The sequence below is a fragment of the Macaca nemestrina genome, chromosome 6, assembly GCF_043159975.1.
Source record: "Macaca nemestrina isolate mMacNem1 chromosome 6, mMacNem.hap1, whole genome shotgun sequence".
Taxonomy (NCBI): domain Eukaryota; kingdom Metazoa; phylum Chordata; class Mammalia; order Primates; family Cercopithecidae; genus Macaca; species Macaca nemestrina.
In genome coordinates this window covers 359,907-379,905 of record NC_092130.1, presented here as the reverse complement: position 1 = coordinate 379,905, position 19,999 = coordinate 359,907, and the positions used below count along the sequence as shown (strand labels likewise).

General features: G+C 49.7%; 2 protein-coding genes across 25 annotated transcripts in view; both read left to right on the top strand.

The window, feature by feature from the left end:
* Window positions 1–3,911, top strand: part of BAGE2 (BAGE family member 2) — a 63,147-nt gene extending 59,236 nt beyond the window's left edge. For 6 of the 7 annotated variants that reach the window (XM_071097943.1, XM_071097942.1, XM_071097941.1 and 3 more), the window contains 3 exons: window positions 91–1,074; window positions 1,395–2,363; window positions 2,647–3,911. In XM_071097943.1, coding sequence (XP_070954044.1) covers window positions 91–156 — 66 coding nt within the window. In that variant the 3' untranslated portion in view covers window positions 157–1,074; window positions 1,395–2,363; window positions 2,647–3,911. Of the gene's footprint in view, window positions 1–12; window positions 1,075–1,394; window positions 2,364–2,646 lie in introns of all 7 variants that reach the window. The other variant, XM_071097944.1, reaches the window with a different exon arrangement.
* Window positions 3,408–19,999, top strand: part of LOC105483957 (family with sequence similarity 153 member A) — a 73,470-nt gene continuing 56,878 nt past the window's right edge. For 5 of the 18 annotated variants that reach the window (XM_071097932.1, XM_071097927.1, XM_071097926.1 and 2 more), the window contains exons 1-6: window positions 3,410–3,911; window positions 4,273–4,337; window positions 4,713–4,854; window positions 6,046–6,646; window positions 7,006–7,109; window positions 19,203–19,337. In XM_071097932.1, the coding sequence (XP_070954033.1) occupies window positions 6,573–6,646; window positions 7,006–7,109; window positions 19,203–19,337 (313 nt within the window). In that variant the 5' untranslated portion in view covers window positions 3,410–3,911; window positions 4,273–4,337; window positions 4,713–4,854; window positions 6,046–6,572. Of the gene's footprint in view, window positions 3,912–4,272; window positions 4,367–4,712; window positions 4,855–6,045; window positions 6,647–6,668; window positions 6,892–7,005; window positions 7,110–9,766; window positions 9,839–11,182; window positions 11,285–16,231; window positions 17,005–19,202; window positions 19,338–19,999 lie in introns of those variants that run through there. The other 13 variants (XM_071097924.1, XM_071097933.1, XM_071097923.1 and 10 more) reach the window with 13 other exon arrangements.

The following is a 19,999-nucleotide window of genomic DNA, read 5'->3' as shown; positions in this document are numbered from 1 at the left end:
TGGAAATTATAGATGAATTGCAGAATTTCTTGGTGAGCAAATATAAGAGTCCATTACCAACTAAGCCCTGATTCAAGATGGCACCCGCAGGTGACAGCTTCAGGGACGGACTGCGTGGCAGAGAGCATTTTCCTCATGAGAAATGCTGGCTTTTAAAAAGAATGTAGAATTTGCAACCAAAAGATGTTGGTCTAGATAGAAGCAGCTGGACCCCACAGTGTGGCACGTGTTCGTTTGAACATTCTACGGTGACCTGCCACGGAGGTCGTCTTAAGATGGAGCCCTTGTCTACGGCCGTAGCACCCTGAGTGCACCCGCTGTCATCTCATGGTGAAGGTCCTGCCTCCGTCCCAGCTGCCACTCTGTGAACTGCCGTTTCACACTGTGCAGAGCCAAGAGACCAGTGATCACGACGGGAGGCGACCTTTGCTGCTGTTCTCAAGGTGTGCTCATTTCCCTCTTCTCACTGCGGTTTCTTCAGATCAGCCACTTGTACTTAAAATGTCTCCCTGATTTTTTTTTATTTCCCCAACTCTAGTTTGTCTATAGATGTTCAAATTTTAGAGTTTTATGACTCAATTTGTGTTCTTGATTTTTCTATCAAGATTTTTGCCTTAAACATTTTCCTCTATTTAGGAAAATGTCCTGTTTCCCATGCCAAGTTTATGCAGGCTTTTCGCTAGAATAGATTCAGAAGGAACACAGCAACACTGCCTTCACCAGATCCGGAGAATCTTGATACCAAGTGCGGTATGAGACAGCCCATGAGAGGGAGATTACAGGCCAGTCTTCTGAATAGAGACATCCAAAGCTGAAACCAAATATTAGAGCAGTCTGAATGCAGAGACTGCTACAAACAATGATGAGTTATTTCATGATTTGAAACAATATTGCCTCGTTTAAAAGTTTTGGGGATTGTTTTAAAGAAAAATTTAAAAGATAAATACAACTGAATGAATGTAAACAGTTACAAAACAGAAAAAGTTATGGGGTGGTAAAAGGCTTATGAAACAAATGTTTTATAACCTCATAATTTCTAATCCCAATCAAAACTGGGATAGATTTGTTTATAAGGTCTTATTGGCCGGGTGCGGTGGCTCAAACCTGTAATCCCAGCACTTTGGGAGGCCGAGGCGGGTGGATCACGAGGTCAGGAGATCGAGACTATCCTGGTTAACATGGTGAAACCCCGTCTCTACTGAAAATACAAAAAAAAAACTAGCCGGGCGTGGTGGCGGGCGCCTGTAGTCTCAGCTACTTGGGAGGCTGAGGCGGGAGAATGGCGTGAACCCGGGAGGCGGAGCTTGCAGTGAGCTGAGATCACGCCACTGCACTCCAGCCTGGGAGACACAGCGAGACTCCGTCTCAAAAAAAAAAAAAAAAAAAAAAAAAAGGTCTTATTAAAATTAGCTACAATTTTAAACATATGCTAATATCAAACTAGAATTTTGGTTGAAAAGTAAGCTGTTCTTAAGATACAAATTTGTTCTCAATGAGAATACAAGAGGTAACAATTTTTCATTCTGAAATCTATTTCTTCTTAAAACTTCTCAGACTGATGCCTCAGAAGTTCGACCTTTACTGTGTTCTTTACGTGTAATTTACAGGTCGCACATCATTGTCTTCTATTTCTTTTTTCTGGGAAAAGTTGCATCTTTATACTTGGCTGGGATGAGAACTCTCCTTTTCTTTCTTTTTTTTTTTTTCCTGTTTGTTTGTTTTTTGAGACGGGGTCTCCCCCTGTCGCCCGGGCTGGAGTGCAGTGGCACAATCTCGGCTCACTGCAACCTCCGCCTTCAAATTTTCATCAGCTCTGTCACCTTCCCCCAGGTTCTAATTCTGTCACTGTAACACCAACACGCTTGCCTTCAAGGTCTAAAAAGCTGACATTGGTCTGAGCTGTCACATGGTTTTGTGCTCTTGGCTTTTGGTCTATCTGGGTTGTCTCCTGCAAGCAGGCGGAGGCACTCGCTTTCCTGCTCACGGTCCTCCTTTCTCTTTTTCCTCTCCTCTCTCTGGCCAGAAGCTTCACCAGGTTTACCTTGGCCCATTTCACAAGTGAGGGAACTGAGGCATCCATGGTCAATGAACTCTGGTGCTGAGGGAAAGGATGCAGGAGCTCCCCAGCCTGGGTCCTCTGGTTTGCTCCAGCCCCTTCTCTGGGCCAGTGGTGAGGGTCCAGGGGTGGGGCTGAGGAGGGCTCCCAGACGAGGGAGGTGGCCCCAAGCCTGCCCATTCACGGGTAAAGCATCTGCCTCAGGCTCCAGTGCCCTGGGGACAGCCTGGCCCAGATACAGGAGTGACACGTGGAACTGTGCTCAGAGGCTGAAATAGGAGCCCCGGGGTCTCAGCTGCTTTCTCAGGTAGGACCCTTGCTTTAGCTGATGTCAAGGAGTGTGGTGGGTCTGGGGACCAGACGAGGCATGGCCACATCAGAGGAGGCCTGAGGGAGGGGTGGGAAGACATCTGTGCCAGGGGTGGTACAGGTGTGTGGCGAGGAAGTCAGGCTATGGCCCTTGCAGCCCGCGTTTGCCTGCCTGGAGATCTGGCATCTGATGGAAGCTGCTGTGCTGGGGACAGGGTGGAGGGTGCAGGGTGGAGGCTGGGCGGCAGGGGGCAAGGGGTCAACTATGTTTCCTTGTCCAGAACAGGGCTCCTTCCCACGTCCCAGCTCACCCTGGGAGAAGGAACAGGGGCAGAGTGGAGCACAGCCCAGCCCTCACCTTGACGCTTCTCTCCATCCTTTTGGAGTGGAGGGGGCTGCGTGTCTATTGTGACAGCTCCTTCCAGGGGGTGCCGGGAGACCATTTCCTGGTGCTAGAGCTGTGCCCCCAGCCCCCACCCTGGTTGTGCCCTCTGTCCACCCCACCTCCCGCCTCTCCACAGCTTTTTCCTTGTGAGCGACTTAGGAGAATCTACGGCAGCACCTGTGGGCAGCCCAGGAGCACTCCTGGGGTAGCCTCAGCTCCTGCCGGTCTGTGCTCACCCTGGGGAGACAGCAGCAGAGACCTCACAAGCTGTCACCTGGCAGGGAGAGGCAGCAGTCAGGGCCCTGTGCGGTGACTTCTTCCACACGCCTGTGTGGTGAGGTGCAGGAGATTGAGAGCTGGCTACCGGACAAGGAGCATAACGTGGCCACAGGGGACTACAGCAATGGGGCTGTCTCTCCCTGACCATCTGTGCCTGGGCCTGCCAGTCTTCTGTGCTCTGTGGGGTGGGGTCTTTGGCCCCTGGGAGGCCGTGGGTCAGTGTGACTCAGAAAGGTCAAGCTCACAGGTCCCCTGGGGTCTCTCACCCAGGCACTGTGCCCCTGGGGGCTGGGAGGGGTGAGAAAGTCCCAGGCCTCCCAGAGCCCACCTGGCTCCCCCACCAGAGTGGCAGCCTGGCCCAGGCTTGGGGCTGAAGGAGGTGATGCTGTGCCCCCTGAGGCGGGCTCCACCTCCCCCAGGAGACCTTGGAGGACAGGCCCTCTCCTGACCCAGGCTCCAGGACACTTGGCAGTGCCTGAAGTCCTGCCTTTCCTCCCCACTTTGGTCTTACCTCCCTATGGTGAGGCCCAGGCACATGGATGACTCTGAGCAGACCTGGACCTCCATGGAGCCCTAGCCTCATAGGTGTATGATCTTGGGGGCCTCAGGGACCCCGTTCTCCCCTTCCCCAGAGCCTGGAGGCTGTGAATCCTGTGGATCCCTGAGCTGTCCTCTCTGAGACCCCAGGCGAGGAGGGAATGCGTGAGAGCGGGCAGCAAGGTCTGTGTTCCCGCATCTCCTCTGTGCTTGGCTTCTGCGTCCTAGAGAGCCGGCGGCAGGGAGATGGCACAGGCAGGACCTTGAGGGCGGCAGTTCAGGTGGCAGCACAAAGTACAGCGGCCCAGGCACCACCTCAGAAAGGTCACCTGTGCCCCTGGACAGGTGTGCGCCCACCTGGCGGGATGGTGGATGCATGCTTTTCTCCCTCATACTGGGGATACCCGGAAGGCCTGGGGCCAGCTCAGACATCAGGGAGATGTCTGTGGTGTGCAGGACTAGGTCCCAGGGCCCTGGAGCTGCCTCTCAGATTCAGCTGCTGGCTGTGGCACTTCCATTCCTGGCTCTGGGCTCTTCTATGCCCTGGGTTGCTGACGTCTGTGCCCTGTAGAAGCCCAGGGTTCCAGGGAAGTGGCTGAGGGTCAATGTGGTCCCGGGCAGGAGGCAGGACAAGGGCCATCCAGGTTGCTTCCAGTTCCCTCCTGTGCCTCTGTGACTCCAGGAAATTCTCTCCCTTGTGTTTCAGAAAGAGAAAAAGAAACCATGTTATTTCCTAGAATTTAATGAATGAGCTGGGAGATGCTGGGGCAGGTGAGCACACCAGGTGCCAGGACCCAAGGGTGAGTGAGCTGGGGGTGCAGCAGGACCTGGGGTGGGCGTCCAGTGGAGGGAGAGGGCTCACTGGGTTTCTTGCCACTAAAACCAGTACAGACTCAGCAGCCAGGGGCTGGTCCTGGGAGGGCTGGGGGCTTCCTGGTCTGCTCTCCTTCCTGCTGCTCCACTATTGCCTGTGGGGCATCTGCTGTGCCCAGGGAAGCCTGAGCCCCCTTCCAGTCACTTAGCTGAGGCAGGGCTCTGGGTATGGCCCTCCTCACCTGGGGAAGCAGGGTTCACAGGCACTCAGAGACATGGGCATGATGCTCTGCCATCGTGAGGGGTCAGCCTGGCTGTGTGACCCAGCACCAGTGGGCAGCCCACAGGTGATCTCTGCAGGAGACTCCTGGCAGGTCACAAACAGGACGCCCCACAGAGCCTTGGAACATCGTGACTGAGGAAGGGCTTACATCATGTTTACTCCCCAGCCTTCCCACCACCTGCATCTGCAAGGGTAGGTGAGACCGAACTGGGTGGCAGAAACGCTCCCAGTCTCAGGGGCTTAGCGCTGTCCACTGTGTCCTGCTTGACACAATGGCACAGCCTGGCATGTCTTCCAGGCCCTGGGGTTGGTGGCCACACCTTCCAGCTCGTGTGACCAGCCATTTGCGCAGAAGGGCACAGAATTTGAGGAGGCTGAGGCTTGAGGAGCTTTGAGGCCTGGAAGGGGGGCCACCATCACTTTGTCTGTGTTTCACGGGGTCCTGTCACATGGCCCTTCTCACTGCCAGGGAGGCTTGGAGTACAAAGGACACAGGGGTGGGCCGTGGGGGAGGGGTTCGCCTGCACACGCTCCTGCCCGTGGGCTCTTCTGTCCTTGTCCTCATGTGAACAGCAGGAGCTGGCGATGGGCCCAGCAGCTGGGGTGCAGAGAGGGAGAAAAAGTGTGTCAAATAATTATGGGTTCTTTTTTTATTTAGATGAAATTCACATAATGTAAAACTAACTTTTTAAAAAATCTGGTGGCATTTAGCCCTTTCTCAGCCTTGCACAGCCATCACCTCTACATAGTTCCAAGACATTTCCATAACCCCAAGAGGAAACCCCATGCCCATTAAACAGTGGCTGGCCACTCCCCTCCCCTGGACCCTGATAACCCCCAGTCTGTAGTTCCGTCTCTGTGGCTTGGCCTCTTGACATTTCATCTGCATGGGCTTTTGTCTGGCTTCTGTCACTCAGCATAAGATCTTTAGGGTTCCTCCCTGCTGTGGCCTGTGTCAGGCCCCCTTTCTGTTGGGGTGAATTGTCCATCACGGGATGGACACCTGGGTGCTTCCCACCCTTTGGTGGTCATGAAAAATGCTGCCGGGCACACTCTTGTTAGAAATATCCAGGTCCCTGCTTTCAGTGCTTTGGGGTCACAGGTATGAAATTGGCTGCCAAACGGTTTTCCACGGTGGTTGAATGACGTTCCATTTCCAGCAGAGGTGCAGAGGGTCTTCCTTTACCGGGTCCTCAGCACCCTGTGTTATTCTCTGGTGTGCCTCACCTGGCCATCCAGTGGGTGCGCAGTGCTATCTCTTTGTGGCTTTGATTTGCCTTTTCCTGGTGACAGTGTGGCTGGGCATCTTCTCCTGTGCTTGCCGGCCAGTGGCCTCTCTCTTTGGAGAAGCTTCCTTCTGAGCCCTCGATCCGGCTGTCTCAGGGGTCTCCTGTCGTGTGGCTGACTTTACGTCACATCTGCGCCCAGGGCTGCCGAGCAGTGGTTTCGTCTCAGGTGGCCGTCCTGCGGTGGAGCGGACTTCGCTGTCACAGCGGCACCCGGGTTTCTCAGAAGCAGCTTCATCCAGGGGCATCCCCGTCAGTACCTGAGCCCCAGGTCCCTGGTGGGAAGGACGTGGGTATATCTGTGTCCTAATGTGGGCATTGAGTCACCACACCCTCAGGTACCCTGAGGATGTTGTCAGAAGACCTGACCCCGAGGACACGTTGAGTGCAAACATCCTGGAAGCAATGATGCTACCACTCCTGTGTGAGAAGGGGCTGCTCAGGAACCCCCTTGGAAAGGATGGGGGTTGGGGAAGGTGCCAGGGACCAACGCCATGATGAGGCAGGGCTCAGCTGCGTGGGAAAGCAGGGCTGCCTTCTCTTGCTCCCCCTCCATCCAGACTCTGACAATAACCGGGCAGATCCGGTGTGAGTTGGTTGCTGTAACTGCTGTGGTGAGATGACATGCCGCCAGCCCTGAGCCACTTTCCTGGGAGAGTGGTGCTTGCACCCAGGCAGCTCTGGAGGCCAGCACAGGGGTGGGTTCCCACAAATCTGATGGCTGGGGTGGGAGAACTGGCATCCATAGGCAGACACTCTGTGCTCCCGGGGAGGAGTTCCTGTCCCCATTCACAGCTGGGAACAGGGGCAGGCCTTGTGTCCAGCTGTGGCATACAACAAAGGGGTACAGAGGCACGGGATGGGCTGCTCTGCCTTGCTTGTCTGCTCCTTCCTGTCACTGAAATCGCTCCTTTGGACTAGGCTCACATCTTCTTGCCTCATGGTCAGTGGCCTAGGGGAGGACACTTGTGGTTCTGGCCCTATTTTCGCCCCTTGTCCCTCACCCCCAGGGGGCCACCTAGGCCAGGACCCATCCTGATTTCTATCATGCCCACAGGCTCCTTGGACCCTGGTCAGAAGTTCCTTTGGTGAATGATCCTGCAGACATCACACGGGCTCAAAGGGCATCAGAACCCCAGCTGAGAGGAGCCTCAGCATCAGGTACAAACCTCCCATTTTACACATGGGGAAACTGAGGCCCAGAGGGAGGCATGAGTTGTCACACATGGGGGCAGCATCATTGGAAACTTGGTACTACCACCCTTCCTGGCACAGCCACCCCACCTTGGGCTTGGATTCCTTTTTGCTCTTGAAGTTGAGGTTCTGAGGTTGGATAGCAGTGTCCAGATGCGGGTGACTTGTGCCCCAGCACTGGGCTGCCTGGCTGTGTCCTGGGCTTGTCTGAACCCCAGTCTGTGCTGGGCTGGAACCTGCTCTAGAGGTTCCCAGCTCTCTTCCCTTCACCCTCCACCCTAGCAGACCCTCAGGCCTTTTTTGTGCTCACCCCCCAAGCTCCCCTTGGATTCTGCTCTGGAGTCCAAGGCAGCTCCACCTGGGACCTGGGCTGCCACTTCACCCCCATTGCTCCTCTTAGTCTGTGATGAGGATATGTCCAGACCCCTCCCTTCCCCAGAGCTGCAGTGGGTCTCAGAGGAGCCCAGCTCTGCCCCATGGGCTACCCTGGGGAGGTGGAGACCCATCTGATACTGTCACTGCAGGGGTTGCCCCATGTGGCAGCTGCTCGGCCAGGGCTGCCCTGACCCATCCCCAGCTGTAAGTCCCGTGTCACGTCACTGGTGTGCACAGGCACTAAGCTCCAGGGACCCCTGGAAGCTCAGTTAATTCTCTATGTCCAGCAAGGACGGGTGTGGGGCCTTGAGCACTGAGCGTCGGGGAAACCCCTGAGGTGTTCCTCCCAAGCAGGCGCCCATGGCGGTGCTGTCCCTGCTGGTGGGCACTGCCTGAGCTAAATCCCCGTCTCACCTTCCCGGACCTTCACCTGGCTTCAGGGCTCCTCAGCCACCCGCATGCCACTGAAACGTCAAAGAGCTTGTGAGGAAGCTTCTGGGGCACCTGCCTTCTAGAGGAGGCTGAGGGCAGCTGTGGACGGTTATTTATGGGGATGTTTTTGGCCTGGGCCGCAAGCCGGTGGGTAAGTGGCCCAGGGATGGCAGCTCAAGGTGCCCTGGCTTCTCTGCATGCCTGTCACTGAGTGGAGGAGCGTGGACCTGCCACTAGGCTCTGTCCTAGCTTATTCTCTGTGTGTCCTCAGGTGGGGTACCCACCCTGTCTCTGCCTCAGTTTCCTCCTCTGGGAGACGGGGATCCTAACAGGTCCCCCCTCTGACAGTGGTTTTGATGAAGTGCATGATGTGGGTGAGGCACCCAGAGTGCGCCCACTCTTGAAGAACGCACCACAGACTCTCAAGGTTCATGTTGAAAGGGGGCTGGGGCGGGGCAAAAGTGGGCAGGCCATTTCAGCTCCAGGCACCTGGGCTGACAGATTGGGTTAAATTAGCATGTGCCTTGCTGAGTGCACAGGGGACAGTTGCCCAGGCCAGAGGCACCAGGTCAAAGCTGGTGATGCCTTGGCCTCGTCACCCTGGCAAGGGCCAGTGCATGATGTAGTCTGCCAGGGGTGGGCTCGAGCCTTGCAGCTGAGGGGGCCTGGTGACCCTCACAAGGTCGTTCACAGGCCACTGGGGTGGCCTGTTCTTTTCCAACCAGGCCTCACTCTAGGAAAAAAAAATGGATGGTTACCTCGTTGGCAGTTTCCTTTGCGTGGAAGTGGGAAGTCACTGCTAGCGAGGCTGGTGATGAACTCCGCAAAAGCTGGGAAATGTGGTTTGAGCAGGAGCGCCTGTTATCTTGGCCAAGCTGCTGCAGCTGGGCTGGCGGGTGTGGAAGTGTGCGTGGTGCCGTGGCACTGCTCGGGCCCAGGCCCCTCAGAGCAGAAGACCGGGCCTGTGTGCACCTTGGGGTGCTGGCTCCCCCAGTGCCCAGTCGCTGATGAAACCTCAGCCACGCCCTGACCCCTTCCCACCCGTGGCAGAGGGCTGTGTGTCTTCTAAGGGTGTCAGGAGGCCCAGGTCCTGGTCACAGTTCCAACATGAGTGTGAGAGGCAAATTCGGGGCCTCAGTTTCTCAGCACAGAATGCGGGGAGAGATGTCTGTGTTCTCCAGTGGGTGGCTCAGGCGAAATCTTGGAGGAAGAAGCCTCTAGGAAGATAGGACGATGCAGAGATGGTGGCACCTTCAAGGCCAGGGCCAGCTCCCATCTCTGCTCCTCCTCCCGCGGCTCCTCCAGGCCACCCCTCTCCCGGCTGGGGGCCCAGGAGGAGAGGAGTCTGCAGGGGCCCTGCCCCCCACCCTGGGTCCCCTGCTCTACATTTCGGGAAGAAGGAATTGAAGTCTGGGACTCAGGCTGCACTGCCATGATCATGACAGTCGTCCTCATTGGACACCAGGGAGGTAGCTGCCCTTGGCATTTATTGAGTGCCCAGTGTATGCACTAGGCTGTCCATGTATCTCCAGAGACCAGTGTTTTCTTGACAACTTGACAGAGAGATGCTTAAACTGAGGGCACTAGGAACGGGACAGGCTGTCGGAGTTTCCAGATGGAGGGACTGACTTGTAAGTGAGTGCAGCTGGGCTGTGGGGCCGTGAACTGAGGCAGTTGGCTCCCAAAATGAGGCTCCTGTGGACCACTCAGTCCAGCCTGCTCCAGGCCTTTCCTCCTCACCCGCTCAGTGCCGGGCATTGGGCCATGACGGCCTGGGCGATCTGATGCCATGTTATGCCCCTTCCTTTTATGTTTAGACGCAGCCGCCCAGCCTGCCTGCTGCAGTAGAGATCATACGACTGACAGAACGGAAGCTTTGTGACACCGAGGTACCAAATTACAAACAGCACCTAAGGCCATGCCAGGCAAGGGTTGAGTCACACACGCCTCGACTTAAAGAATAAACTGTTCTGATTGCCACAGGGCTTTCTTTTTCTCCAGCAGCTAAATAAGCACCGTTAAAACCATGGTAGCTCAGCACCAGACACTGACTGACTGGCCCCCAAACCCTGTTCTAGCAGCCGTAGCTACAGCTCTGATGGGACAGGAGATTGTTTTTAGTAACTTTCTTTTATTAAGAGCCCACCCACGATGGACTGATTGTGGCCGGTTTACAGAGGCTGTGCACTTGTGTGCCTGTGTGTCCTGAAAAGACCTTTTGAGGTAAAGAGCCTAATTGTAACACATTTACAAATTGTCTTCACCCCAAAGTGAACATGGGTCGTGTGTTACACACATGTTTGGTCGGTACACGTGCATCAGGACCACCGTCATGAATATTCATGGCTCCTCCTGTAACCTGTTGAAAGTTTGTTTACCCAGCTTGTCCAGAGTAAAGCTCCTGCCCCAACTCTTCCTCCTTCCACGTGCCAGGCTCTTACCTCGGTGGGAGGCACACTTCCCAGCCTGCGGGATGGCCACTTTGTAGGCTGTATGCAACCTTTTATGAGAAATAAGGTCTCTTTGCTGAGCAGACGCTCTTAGGTCCAATACCAAGCCTCAGCAACACGCGGTTTCCCCATGTAACAAGCCTGCACACGTACCCCTGAATCTAAAGTGGAGGAAGAAAGTCTCCTCTCCATTTCCAAATGCATAGATGTTGTGAACAGAGTGGATGAAATGGTTTCTTCGTAGAGCAGCATAGCAGGTCTACATCACCTTTCATTACCTGTTACCCTGTAACGCGCTTTGGTTAGTTTCCCTGAATGTTTGTATTCACTTGTCAATCAACTCACAGTGGCTGATGCGTAAGTGAAACCCACACTTAGCTTACCCTTGGCCGGTGCCAAAGAGTGACAGGCCCTGTCTCACATATCTGAGAGGTATCTCTGTACTGGAGATTTTTAAGCTGGAATATGCACGTGGCTTTTAACACGTTTGCAGTTTCTTTGCTATTCTCCTTTTGAGAGGTGGCGTCTCTGCCCACCCTCACTGGTTAATCAGACTTGACACTAGTGCTTGCTTTTCACTGGCAGATGATGTGGAAGTGATGTTGTGTAACTTCCACAATTATGTTAGAAATGCCATGAGTGTCTGCCTGCTTCACTCGGGACACTCACCAGTGAAGCCCGTGGCCACCAATTCAAAGCTCTTGAGTGTCCTGAGACTGCCTGCTGCTTGGAAGCCCAGGGAAGTCCTGTGTGTTCTCCAGCCAAGCCCAAGTTCCTCTGCAGACCTGTGCATGACGGCACATCCAGAAGATTCCAACCCCCTGCTGTGAATTTAATCCCACTCCATAAGACTTCTCTGCAGTCCCCAGACATCAACAAGCACCAGTAAGCTCTCTGTTCTGTGTCCTGCCTGAATTCTTGTCCCTGTGAAGCATTAGCAGATTGAAGTGTTTGCTTTCTACCAGCATTTGGGGGTTTAATTTTTTGGGGATAACATGCTAGTAGAACATTTACAAGGCACAGAAGACTGGACACTGACATCTGGACTTGTCTTTCCCTCTTCTGCGGCCTGCCAGCGTCTGCCTCTGGAAGTAACAACTGTTAAGTTTCTGCATATCTTACCAGATTTATTAATTGAACAATCATATAGCAGTGACACCACCACAAAGCTTTTTAAAAGGGCTTTGGCTACCAGGGTAAAAGGCTCATTTATTTTCATTTACTGTGAACACTTAGGTGGCACCAGGAAGGAAAGCCTTAGGCTCATTCCTTTTTATTGTTCCTAATATATTCTGTTTTTAAAAATGCCTGTCCCAATTTAGCATTAAGAGATATAAATCTGTGGTCTAGTGTTTTTTAACTAAGTTTTCTCTCTCTCTCTCATATGTATGTGTATCTTTATATGTGCACACCTGCACAATTTTCAGTTGTTGAGAATTAAAATTCTCCATTTACACAGGTAATATGTGTTCCTTCCCAAATCCTGCTAACCACTCCGTCAATTAGATAATCCCTGAAAAAATTGCAACATCTATATTAATGCAGTTTTTATTCCTCATCAATGACCCATTTGATTTAATAGTTCTTAAAACTTGTGACGAATCAACAGTGATGGAAATTTGTACCGAATCATTTCGTATCTTTTTTTATTACTATGAATTCTTAGAGATTGGCTTTAAAATTGAACTTACACTAATGCATTTTAAATTGAATTTGGAACTAGTTTAGAATTGTTGAAGCTAGGACTCTCTAGTGACTCAGGAATAGTAGAAATGGGTGGGGAAGGCATTTCACATCTAGCCTGGAATCTGCCTTTATTCTCAATGTATTAGCTTTTCTTATCTTCACCCTGAAATGTTCACTATGAAATATATTGTAGAGGCAGATCTTTTTCCTCTTTTAATGTTTGTTTCATTCACATAGAATAATACGGTATGTTTGGGATTCAGATTTTGAAACAAAACATGGAGTCTAAGTGACCCCTTGTCAAAGTGACCATGGACTGGTCTAGGTCACAGCAGTTGGGCCCCATATTGTGACACGTATGCTTGTAAACATTCTACTGTGACCTGTCGCTGAGGTGACCTGACGATGTAGGTCTTGCCTTCATTTTCGCTGCCATTCTCGCAGCTGAACGTTGGCAGTTAAAGCAGCTTAGTTGTCTCAGGCCTCACGATGGGGAATAGTTCCAGTGGCTGCCTCAGGGGTATGTATGTTCATTTCTATCTTCTGACTGCGGTTTCTTCAGATGGGCCAGTTTTCCTGTATGTTAAATGTCATTCTGATTTTTTAAAAAATTTCCCCAGCTCTTATTTGTCCACATGTTTATAAATATGTTTTAGAATTTTATTACTCAATTTGTATCTTTTATTCTTCTATCGAGGTTTTTGCCTTAAATATTTTTCTCTAAAAAAATTTGTTTCCCATGCCAATTTTTTTTGTTTGTTTTTTTGAGAGTCTTGCTCTGTTGCCCAGGCTGGAGTGCAGTGGCATGATCGCGGCTCACAGCAACCTCCGCCCTCCTGGGTTTAAGCGATTCTCCTGCCTCAGCCTCCTGAGTAACTGGAATTACAGGCATCCACCACCACGCCCGGCTAAGTTTTGTATTTTTAATAGAGACAGGGTTTCATCATGTTGACGAGGCAGGTCTTGAACTCCTGGTCTCCTGATCTACCTGACTTGGCCTCCCAAATTGCTGGGATTACAGGCATGAGCCACTGCACCTGGCCTAAGTGCTTCTTTTTTCTTCATGTATCAATGAATAGCCAGTCTTCGATATATACATTGTCAGAGAAATCCCTCAGTAAACTCAGAGATTCAGAAATTAGTAAGTATACAAAGTTAGTTGCTTACAGAGAAAAACTAGGTGTAGTATACATAACTGATGGGAGATTTTTAGAATTAGTATGAATTATATTCTTAGCGTTTGGCTTGAAAATTGAACTTACACTACTGCATTTTAAATTTAATTTGGAAATACTTTAAAATTGTTGAACCTAGGACTGTCTGGTGACTCAGGAGTAATAGAAATGGGTAGGGATGGCACTTCAGGTCAAGCATAGACTCTCCCTTTACTCTCAGTGTTTTAGCTTTTCCTCTCTTCACCCTGAAATTTTCGCTATGAAATATATTGTAGAGGCAGATCTTTTTCCTCTTTTAATGTTTGTTTCATTCAGATAGAATAATACGGTATGTCTGGGATTCAGATTTTGAAACAAAACATGGAGTCTAAGTGACCCCTTGTCAAAGTGACCATGGACTGGTCTAGGTCACAGCAGTTGGGCCCCATATTGTGACACGTATGCTTGCAAAAATTCTACTGTGACCTGTCGCTGAGGTGACCTGACGATGTAGGTCTTGCCTTCAATTTTGCTGCCATTCTCGCAGCTGAACGTTGGCAGTTAAAGCAGCTTAGTTGTCTCAGGCCTCACGATGGGGAATAGTTCCAGTGGCTGCCTCAGGGGTATGTATGTTCATTTCTATCTTCTGACTGCGGTTTCTTCAGATGGGCCAGTTTTCCTGTATGTTAAATGTCATTCTGATTTTTTAAAAAATTTCCCCAGCTCTTATTTGTCCACATGTTTATAAATATGTTTTAGAGTTTTATTACTCAATTTGTATCTTTTATTCTTCTATCGAGGTTTTTGCCTTAAATATTTTTCTCTAAAAAAATTTGTTTCCCATGCCAATTTTTTTTGTTTGTTTTTTTGAGAGTCTTGCTCTGTTGCCCAGGTTGGAGTGCAGTGGCATGATCGCGGCTCACAGCAACCTCCGCCCTCCTGGGTTTAAGCGATTCTCCTGCCTCAGCCTCCTGAGTAACTGGAATTACAGGCATCCACCACCACGCCCGGCTAAGTTTTGTATTTTTTTTTTTTTTTTTGAGACGGAGTCTTTGCTCTGTCACCCAGGCTGGAGTGCAGTGGCGCGAACTCGGCTCACTACAAGCTCCGCCTCCTGGGTTTACGCCATTCTCCTGCCTCAGCTTCCCAAGTAGCTGGGACTACAGGCGCCCGCCACCTCGCCCGGCTAGTTTTTTTTTTTGTACTTTTAGTAGAGACGGGGTTTCACCGTGTTAGCCAGGATGGTCTCGATCTCCTGACATTGTGATCCGCCCGTCTCGGCCTCCCAAAGTGCTGGGATTACAGGCGTGAGCCACCGCGCCCGGCCAAGTTTTGTATTTTTAATAGAGACAGTGTTTCATCATGTTGGCGAGGCAGGTCTTGAACTCCTGACCTCCTGATCTACCTGCCTTGGCCTCCCAAATTGCTGGGATTACAGACATGGGCCACTGCACCTGGCCTAAGTGCTTCTTTTTTCTTCGTGTATCAATGAATAGCCAGTCTTCGATATATACATTGTCAGAGAAATCCCTCAGTAAACTCAGAGATTCAGAAATTAGTAAGTATACAAAGTTAGTTGCTTACAGAGAAAAACTAGGTGTAGTATACATAACTGATGGGAGATTTTTAGAATTAGTATGAATTATATTCTTAGCGTTTGGCTTGAAAATTGAACTTACACTACTGCATTTTAAATTTAATTTGGAAATACTTTAAAATTGTTGAACCTAGGACTGTCTGGTGACTCAGGAGTAATAGAAATGGGTAGGGATGGCACTTCAGGTCAAGCATAGACTCTCCCTTTACTCTCAGTGTTTTAGCTTTTCCTCTCTTCACCCTGAAATTTTCGCTATGAAATATATTGTAGAGGCAGATCTTTTTCCTCTTTTAATGTTTGTTTCATTCAGATAGAATAATACGGTATGTCTGGGATTCAGATTTTGAAACAAAACATGGAGTCTAAGTGACCCCTTGTCAAAGTGACCATGGACTGGTCTAGGTCACAGCAGTTGGGCCCCATATTGTGACACGTATGCTTGCAAAAATTCTACTGTGACCTGTCGCTGAGGTGACCTGACGATGTAGGTCTTGCCTTCAATTTTGCTGCCATTCTCGCAGCTGAACGTTGGCAGTTAAAGCAGCTTAGTTGTCTCAGGCCTCACGATGGGGAATAGTTCCAGTGGCTGCCTCAGGGGTATGTATGTTCATTTCTATCTTCTGACTGCGGTTTCTTCAGATGGGCCAGTTTTCCTGTATGTTAAATGTCATTCTGATTTTTTAAAAAATTTCCCCAGCTCTTATTTGTCCACATGTTTATAAATATGTTTTAGAGTTTTATTACTCAATTTGTATCTTTTATTCTTCTATCGAGGTTTTTGCCTTAAATATTTTTCTCTAAAAAAATTTGTTTCCCATGCCAATTTTTTTTGTTTGTTTTTTTGAGAGTCTTGCTCTGTTGCCCAGGTTGGAGTGCAGTGGCATGATCGCGGCTCACAGCAACCTCCGCCCTCCTGGGTTTAAGCGATTCTCCTGCCTCAGCCTCCTGAGTAACTGGAATTACAGGCATCCACCACCACGCCCGGCTAAGTTTTGTATTTTTTTTTTTTTTTTTGAGACGGAGTCTTTGCTCTGTCACCCAGGCTGGAGTGCAGTGGCGCGAACTCGGCTCACTACAAGCTCCGCCTCCTGGGTTTACGCCATTCTCCTGCCTCAGCTTCCCAAGTAGCTGGGACTACAGGCGCCCGCCACCTCGCCCGGCTAGTTTTTTTTTTTGTACTTTTAGTAGAGACGGGGTTTCACCGTGTTAGCCAGGATGGTCTCGATCTCCTGACATTGTGATCCGCCCGTCTCGGCCTCCCAAAGTGCTGGGATTACAGGCGTGAGCCACCGCGCCCGGCCAAGTTTTGTATTTTTAATAGAGACAGTGTTTCATCATGTTGGCGAGGCAGGTCTTGAACTCCTGACCTCCTGATCTACCTGCCTTGGCCTCCCAAATTGCTGGGATTACAGACATGGGCCACTGCACCTGGCCTAAGTGCTTCTTTTTTCTTCGTGTATCAATGAATAGCCAGTCTTCGATATATACATTGTCAGAGAAATCCCTCAGTAAACTCAGAGATTCAGAAATTAGTAAGTATACAAAGTTAGTTGCTTACAGAGAAAAACTAGGTGTAGTATACATAACTGATGGGAGATTTTTAGAATTAGTATGAATTATATTCTTAGCGTTTGGCTTGAAAATTGAACTTACACTACTGCATTTTAAATTTAATTTGGAAATACTTTAAAATTGTTGAACCTAGGACTGTCTGGTGACTCAGGAGTAATAGAAATGGGTAGGGATGGCACTTCAGGTCAAGCATAGACTCTCCCTTTACTCTCAGTGTTTTAGCTTTTCCTCTCTTCACCCTGAAATTTTCGCTATGAAATATATTGTAGAGGCAGATCTTTTTCCTCTTTTAATGTTTGTTTCATTCAGATAGAATAATACGGTATGTCTGGGATTCAGATTTTGAAACAAAACATGGAGTCTAAGTGACCCCTTGTCAAAGTGACCATGGACTGGTCTAGGTCACAGCAGTTGGGCCCCATATTGTGACACGTATGCTTGCAAAAATTCTACTGTGACCTGTCGCTGAGGTGACCTGACGATGTAGGTCTTGCCTTCAATTTTGCTGCCATTCTCGCAGCTGAACGTTGGCAGTTAAAGCAGCTTAGTTGTCTCAGGCCTCACGATGGGGAATAGTTCCAGTGGCTGCCTCAGGGGTATGTATGTTCATTTCTATCTTCTGACTGCGGTTTCTTCAGATGGGCCAGTTTTCCTGTATGTTAAATGTCATTCTGATTTTTTAAAAAATTTCCCCAGCTCTTATTTGTCCACATGTTTATAAATATGTTTTAGAATTTTATTACTCAATTTGTATCTTTTATTCTTCTATCGAGGTTTTTGCCTTAAATATTTTTCTCTAAAAAAATTTGTTTCCCATGCCAATTTTTTTTGTTTGTTTTTTTGAGAGTCTTGCTCTGTTGCCCAGGCTGGAGTGCAGTGGCATGATCGCGGCTCACAGCAACCTCCGCCCTCCTGGGTTTAAGCAATTCTCCTGCCTCAGCCTCCTGAGTAGCTGGGACTACAGGCACCCACCACCACGCCCGGCTAATTTTTGTATTTTTAATAGAGACAGGGTTTCATCATGTTGGTGAGGCAGGTCTTGAACTCCTGACCTCCTGATCTACCTGCCGTGGCCTCCCAAAGTGCTGGGATTACAGGCATGAGCTGCTGTGCCTGGCTTTTTATGTTATGTTATTTTATTTATTTATTTATTTATTTATTTATTTATTTATTTATTTTGAGAGAGTCTCGTTCTGTCACCCAGGCTGGATTGCAGTGGCATGATCTCCGCTCTCTGCAACCTCCGTATCCCAGGTTCTTGCAATTCTCCTGCCTCAGCCTCCCAAGTAGCTGGGATTTGGGTTCCTGCCACCATGCCCAGCTAATTTTTGTATTTTTAGTAGGGACAGGGTTTTACAATATTGGCCAGGCTGGTCTTGAACTCCTGACTTTGTGATCTGCCCTCCTTGGCCTCCCAGAGTGCTGGGATTGCAGGCGTGAGCCACCGCGCCCGGCCTTTGTGTTTTGTTTTTTTGTTTTTTGTTTTAACACACTCTCCCATTGCCTAGATACAGAAGAAACCACTGAAAACTCAACTGGGGTGCCACATTTTCAGTTCATTCCCACTAACTGCTTGTCGAGGGTGATTCAGTTGAAGGGAAGTTCATTCTTGGCACAGCCATCAAGGGTAGTTAGTCTGGAATGTCCTGTGTTCCGAACCAGCTTGGGGGCCAAGCAGAACTTGGTCCCTTGGTGTGGTCAGTTGGTCGTGGAGGGCTGCTCACTGCCAGACAGCTGACAATACGGGCGCTGGGTAGGATGACCAGACGTTTGCATTTGTTCCTCAGAGAGGCTTCGTTTGCAGGAAAGTGCCATATTTTAGCCCAGGTGTTAAAACCTAGAGACAGGAGTTATGTTTTGTTTAATGATTTGAGCTTTTTCTGGACTCAGCACCTCTTCCAATACCTCGACCTTCCTGAAGAGCCGTTGGTGCAGGAGGATTGAGAAAGGGAGTGGAAAGAGCTCCAGGTCCAGGGTCCGGGCCATGATTTAGAGGCCTCAGGTGTTCAGGGATCTCTGTCCCCGGAAAATCAACCAAATTCCTGTCTCAGATCTATCATTGGTCAGTGTTGGGACTCTGGGCAGGTTGCTTCAAATCTCTTCATTTCACTTCCCTGAACTGTCACCTCTGAGTGGCAGCCCCTGCTCTGCCCATCTCTCTGAGCTCACGTGGGCCCCACAGGAAATTCGAACAGAAACTTTTCACGAGTTCTAAAGCATGAGACACATGTCAAGAATGAAGAGAATTTTACCCTCCACTGCCCTGGAGTCCCCCAAGTGCCTTCTCTGTTAACCACTACCAAGGGCCTGACTTGTTCTTGCAGACATGAAATAATTGAATTCAACACTCTATGGCACTTAGGAAGCACCCGTCTTAAGGCTTTTGGTCTGTTTAGCTGTTTTTACCCTTTTAACATAACATGGGCTATTATCAGCATTTCCACATTCAGACTAAGGATCGGAGGCCCCGAGGGGTCTGTAGAACTCCCTCAGATTCTGGCAGCTTCTCAAAAGTCCTCGAGCTCAGATTCTCTGCACCAGACCCTACGCTCTCGGTCAGTCCAATCTGCCTTTCTGTAACGTCTCATCTCCATACAGGCATTTGCCTGCCCCGTTGTAAGTTCTTTCTGAAGTGCAAGTTCTTTCTGAAGCCAAACTCGGATTCGGGGGGCTTTGCTCTGCAGATGACGAACAATGGGATCAAACATGTAAGCTGTGAATAAATAATGACTCATTTATCTGATCTTCTGCAGCAAGATATCAACAGCTGTCTTTATTTTAATTCACTTCCCAGCATGTTCTGTTGAAGATCCAAGAGCGGGTCCTGGGGTGCCCAGGGAGTCCTCCGTCCGCCGCCGCAGGCGTAAGAAGCGAAACCTCCGTCGCTGGTGTCCCAGCTGTGTGCGCCCTAGAGTCGTACCAATGGAAGGTACCGTGGAAACTCAGTCGTTCAGTTCATTCACGATGGGATTTCTAGATTCTTCAGTGTCATATTTCAGACAATTGTAAAATTGCTACACTGTATTCTTTGTTTCACGTGTACGTGTTTAAATGTATTAAGTCAGTCACTAGTGCTGCAACTATAGCAGTAAAGGTGTATTTCCATTCCCGGTTTGGGTTTCCTTTTAATAGTAAAGAACATCTCAGTGCAAATTGTAGACATTTTGCTGATTGTTAAACATTAACTAACAAGGATCTTTTTCTGAGACAGTGTTGCCAGGTTTGTAAAGTGATGGACATCACTTCAAACTGTTTGGAAGTAACCTAAAAGTGAAGGAAGTGGTACCAAAAATTTCCATATACCCACCTTCCTCAGTTTTGTGATCCCATCTTACGTGAGTGTGATAACGCTTGTAACAATGGCTGAGCCAATAGTGACACGTTCTTATGAACAGAAGTCCGGGGTGAGCATCAAGGTTCACTCCGTGTCGTCCAGTCTATGGGTTCTGACAAACTCACAATGTCCTTTGTCACCCTGACAGAATAATTTCACATCCTAAACATGACCTGAGCTGCATCTACTAATTCCTCTCCTCTTTTCTGAGAATTCCTGCCAACCATGGATGATTTTACTGCCTCTATAGGCTTCCT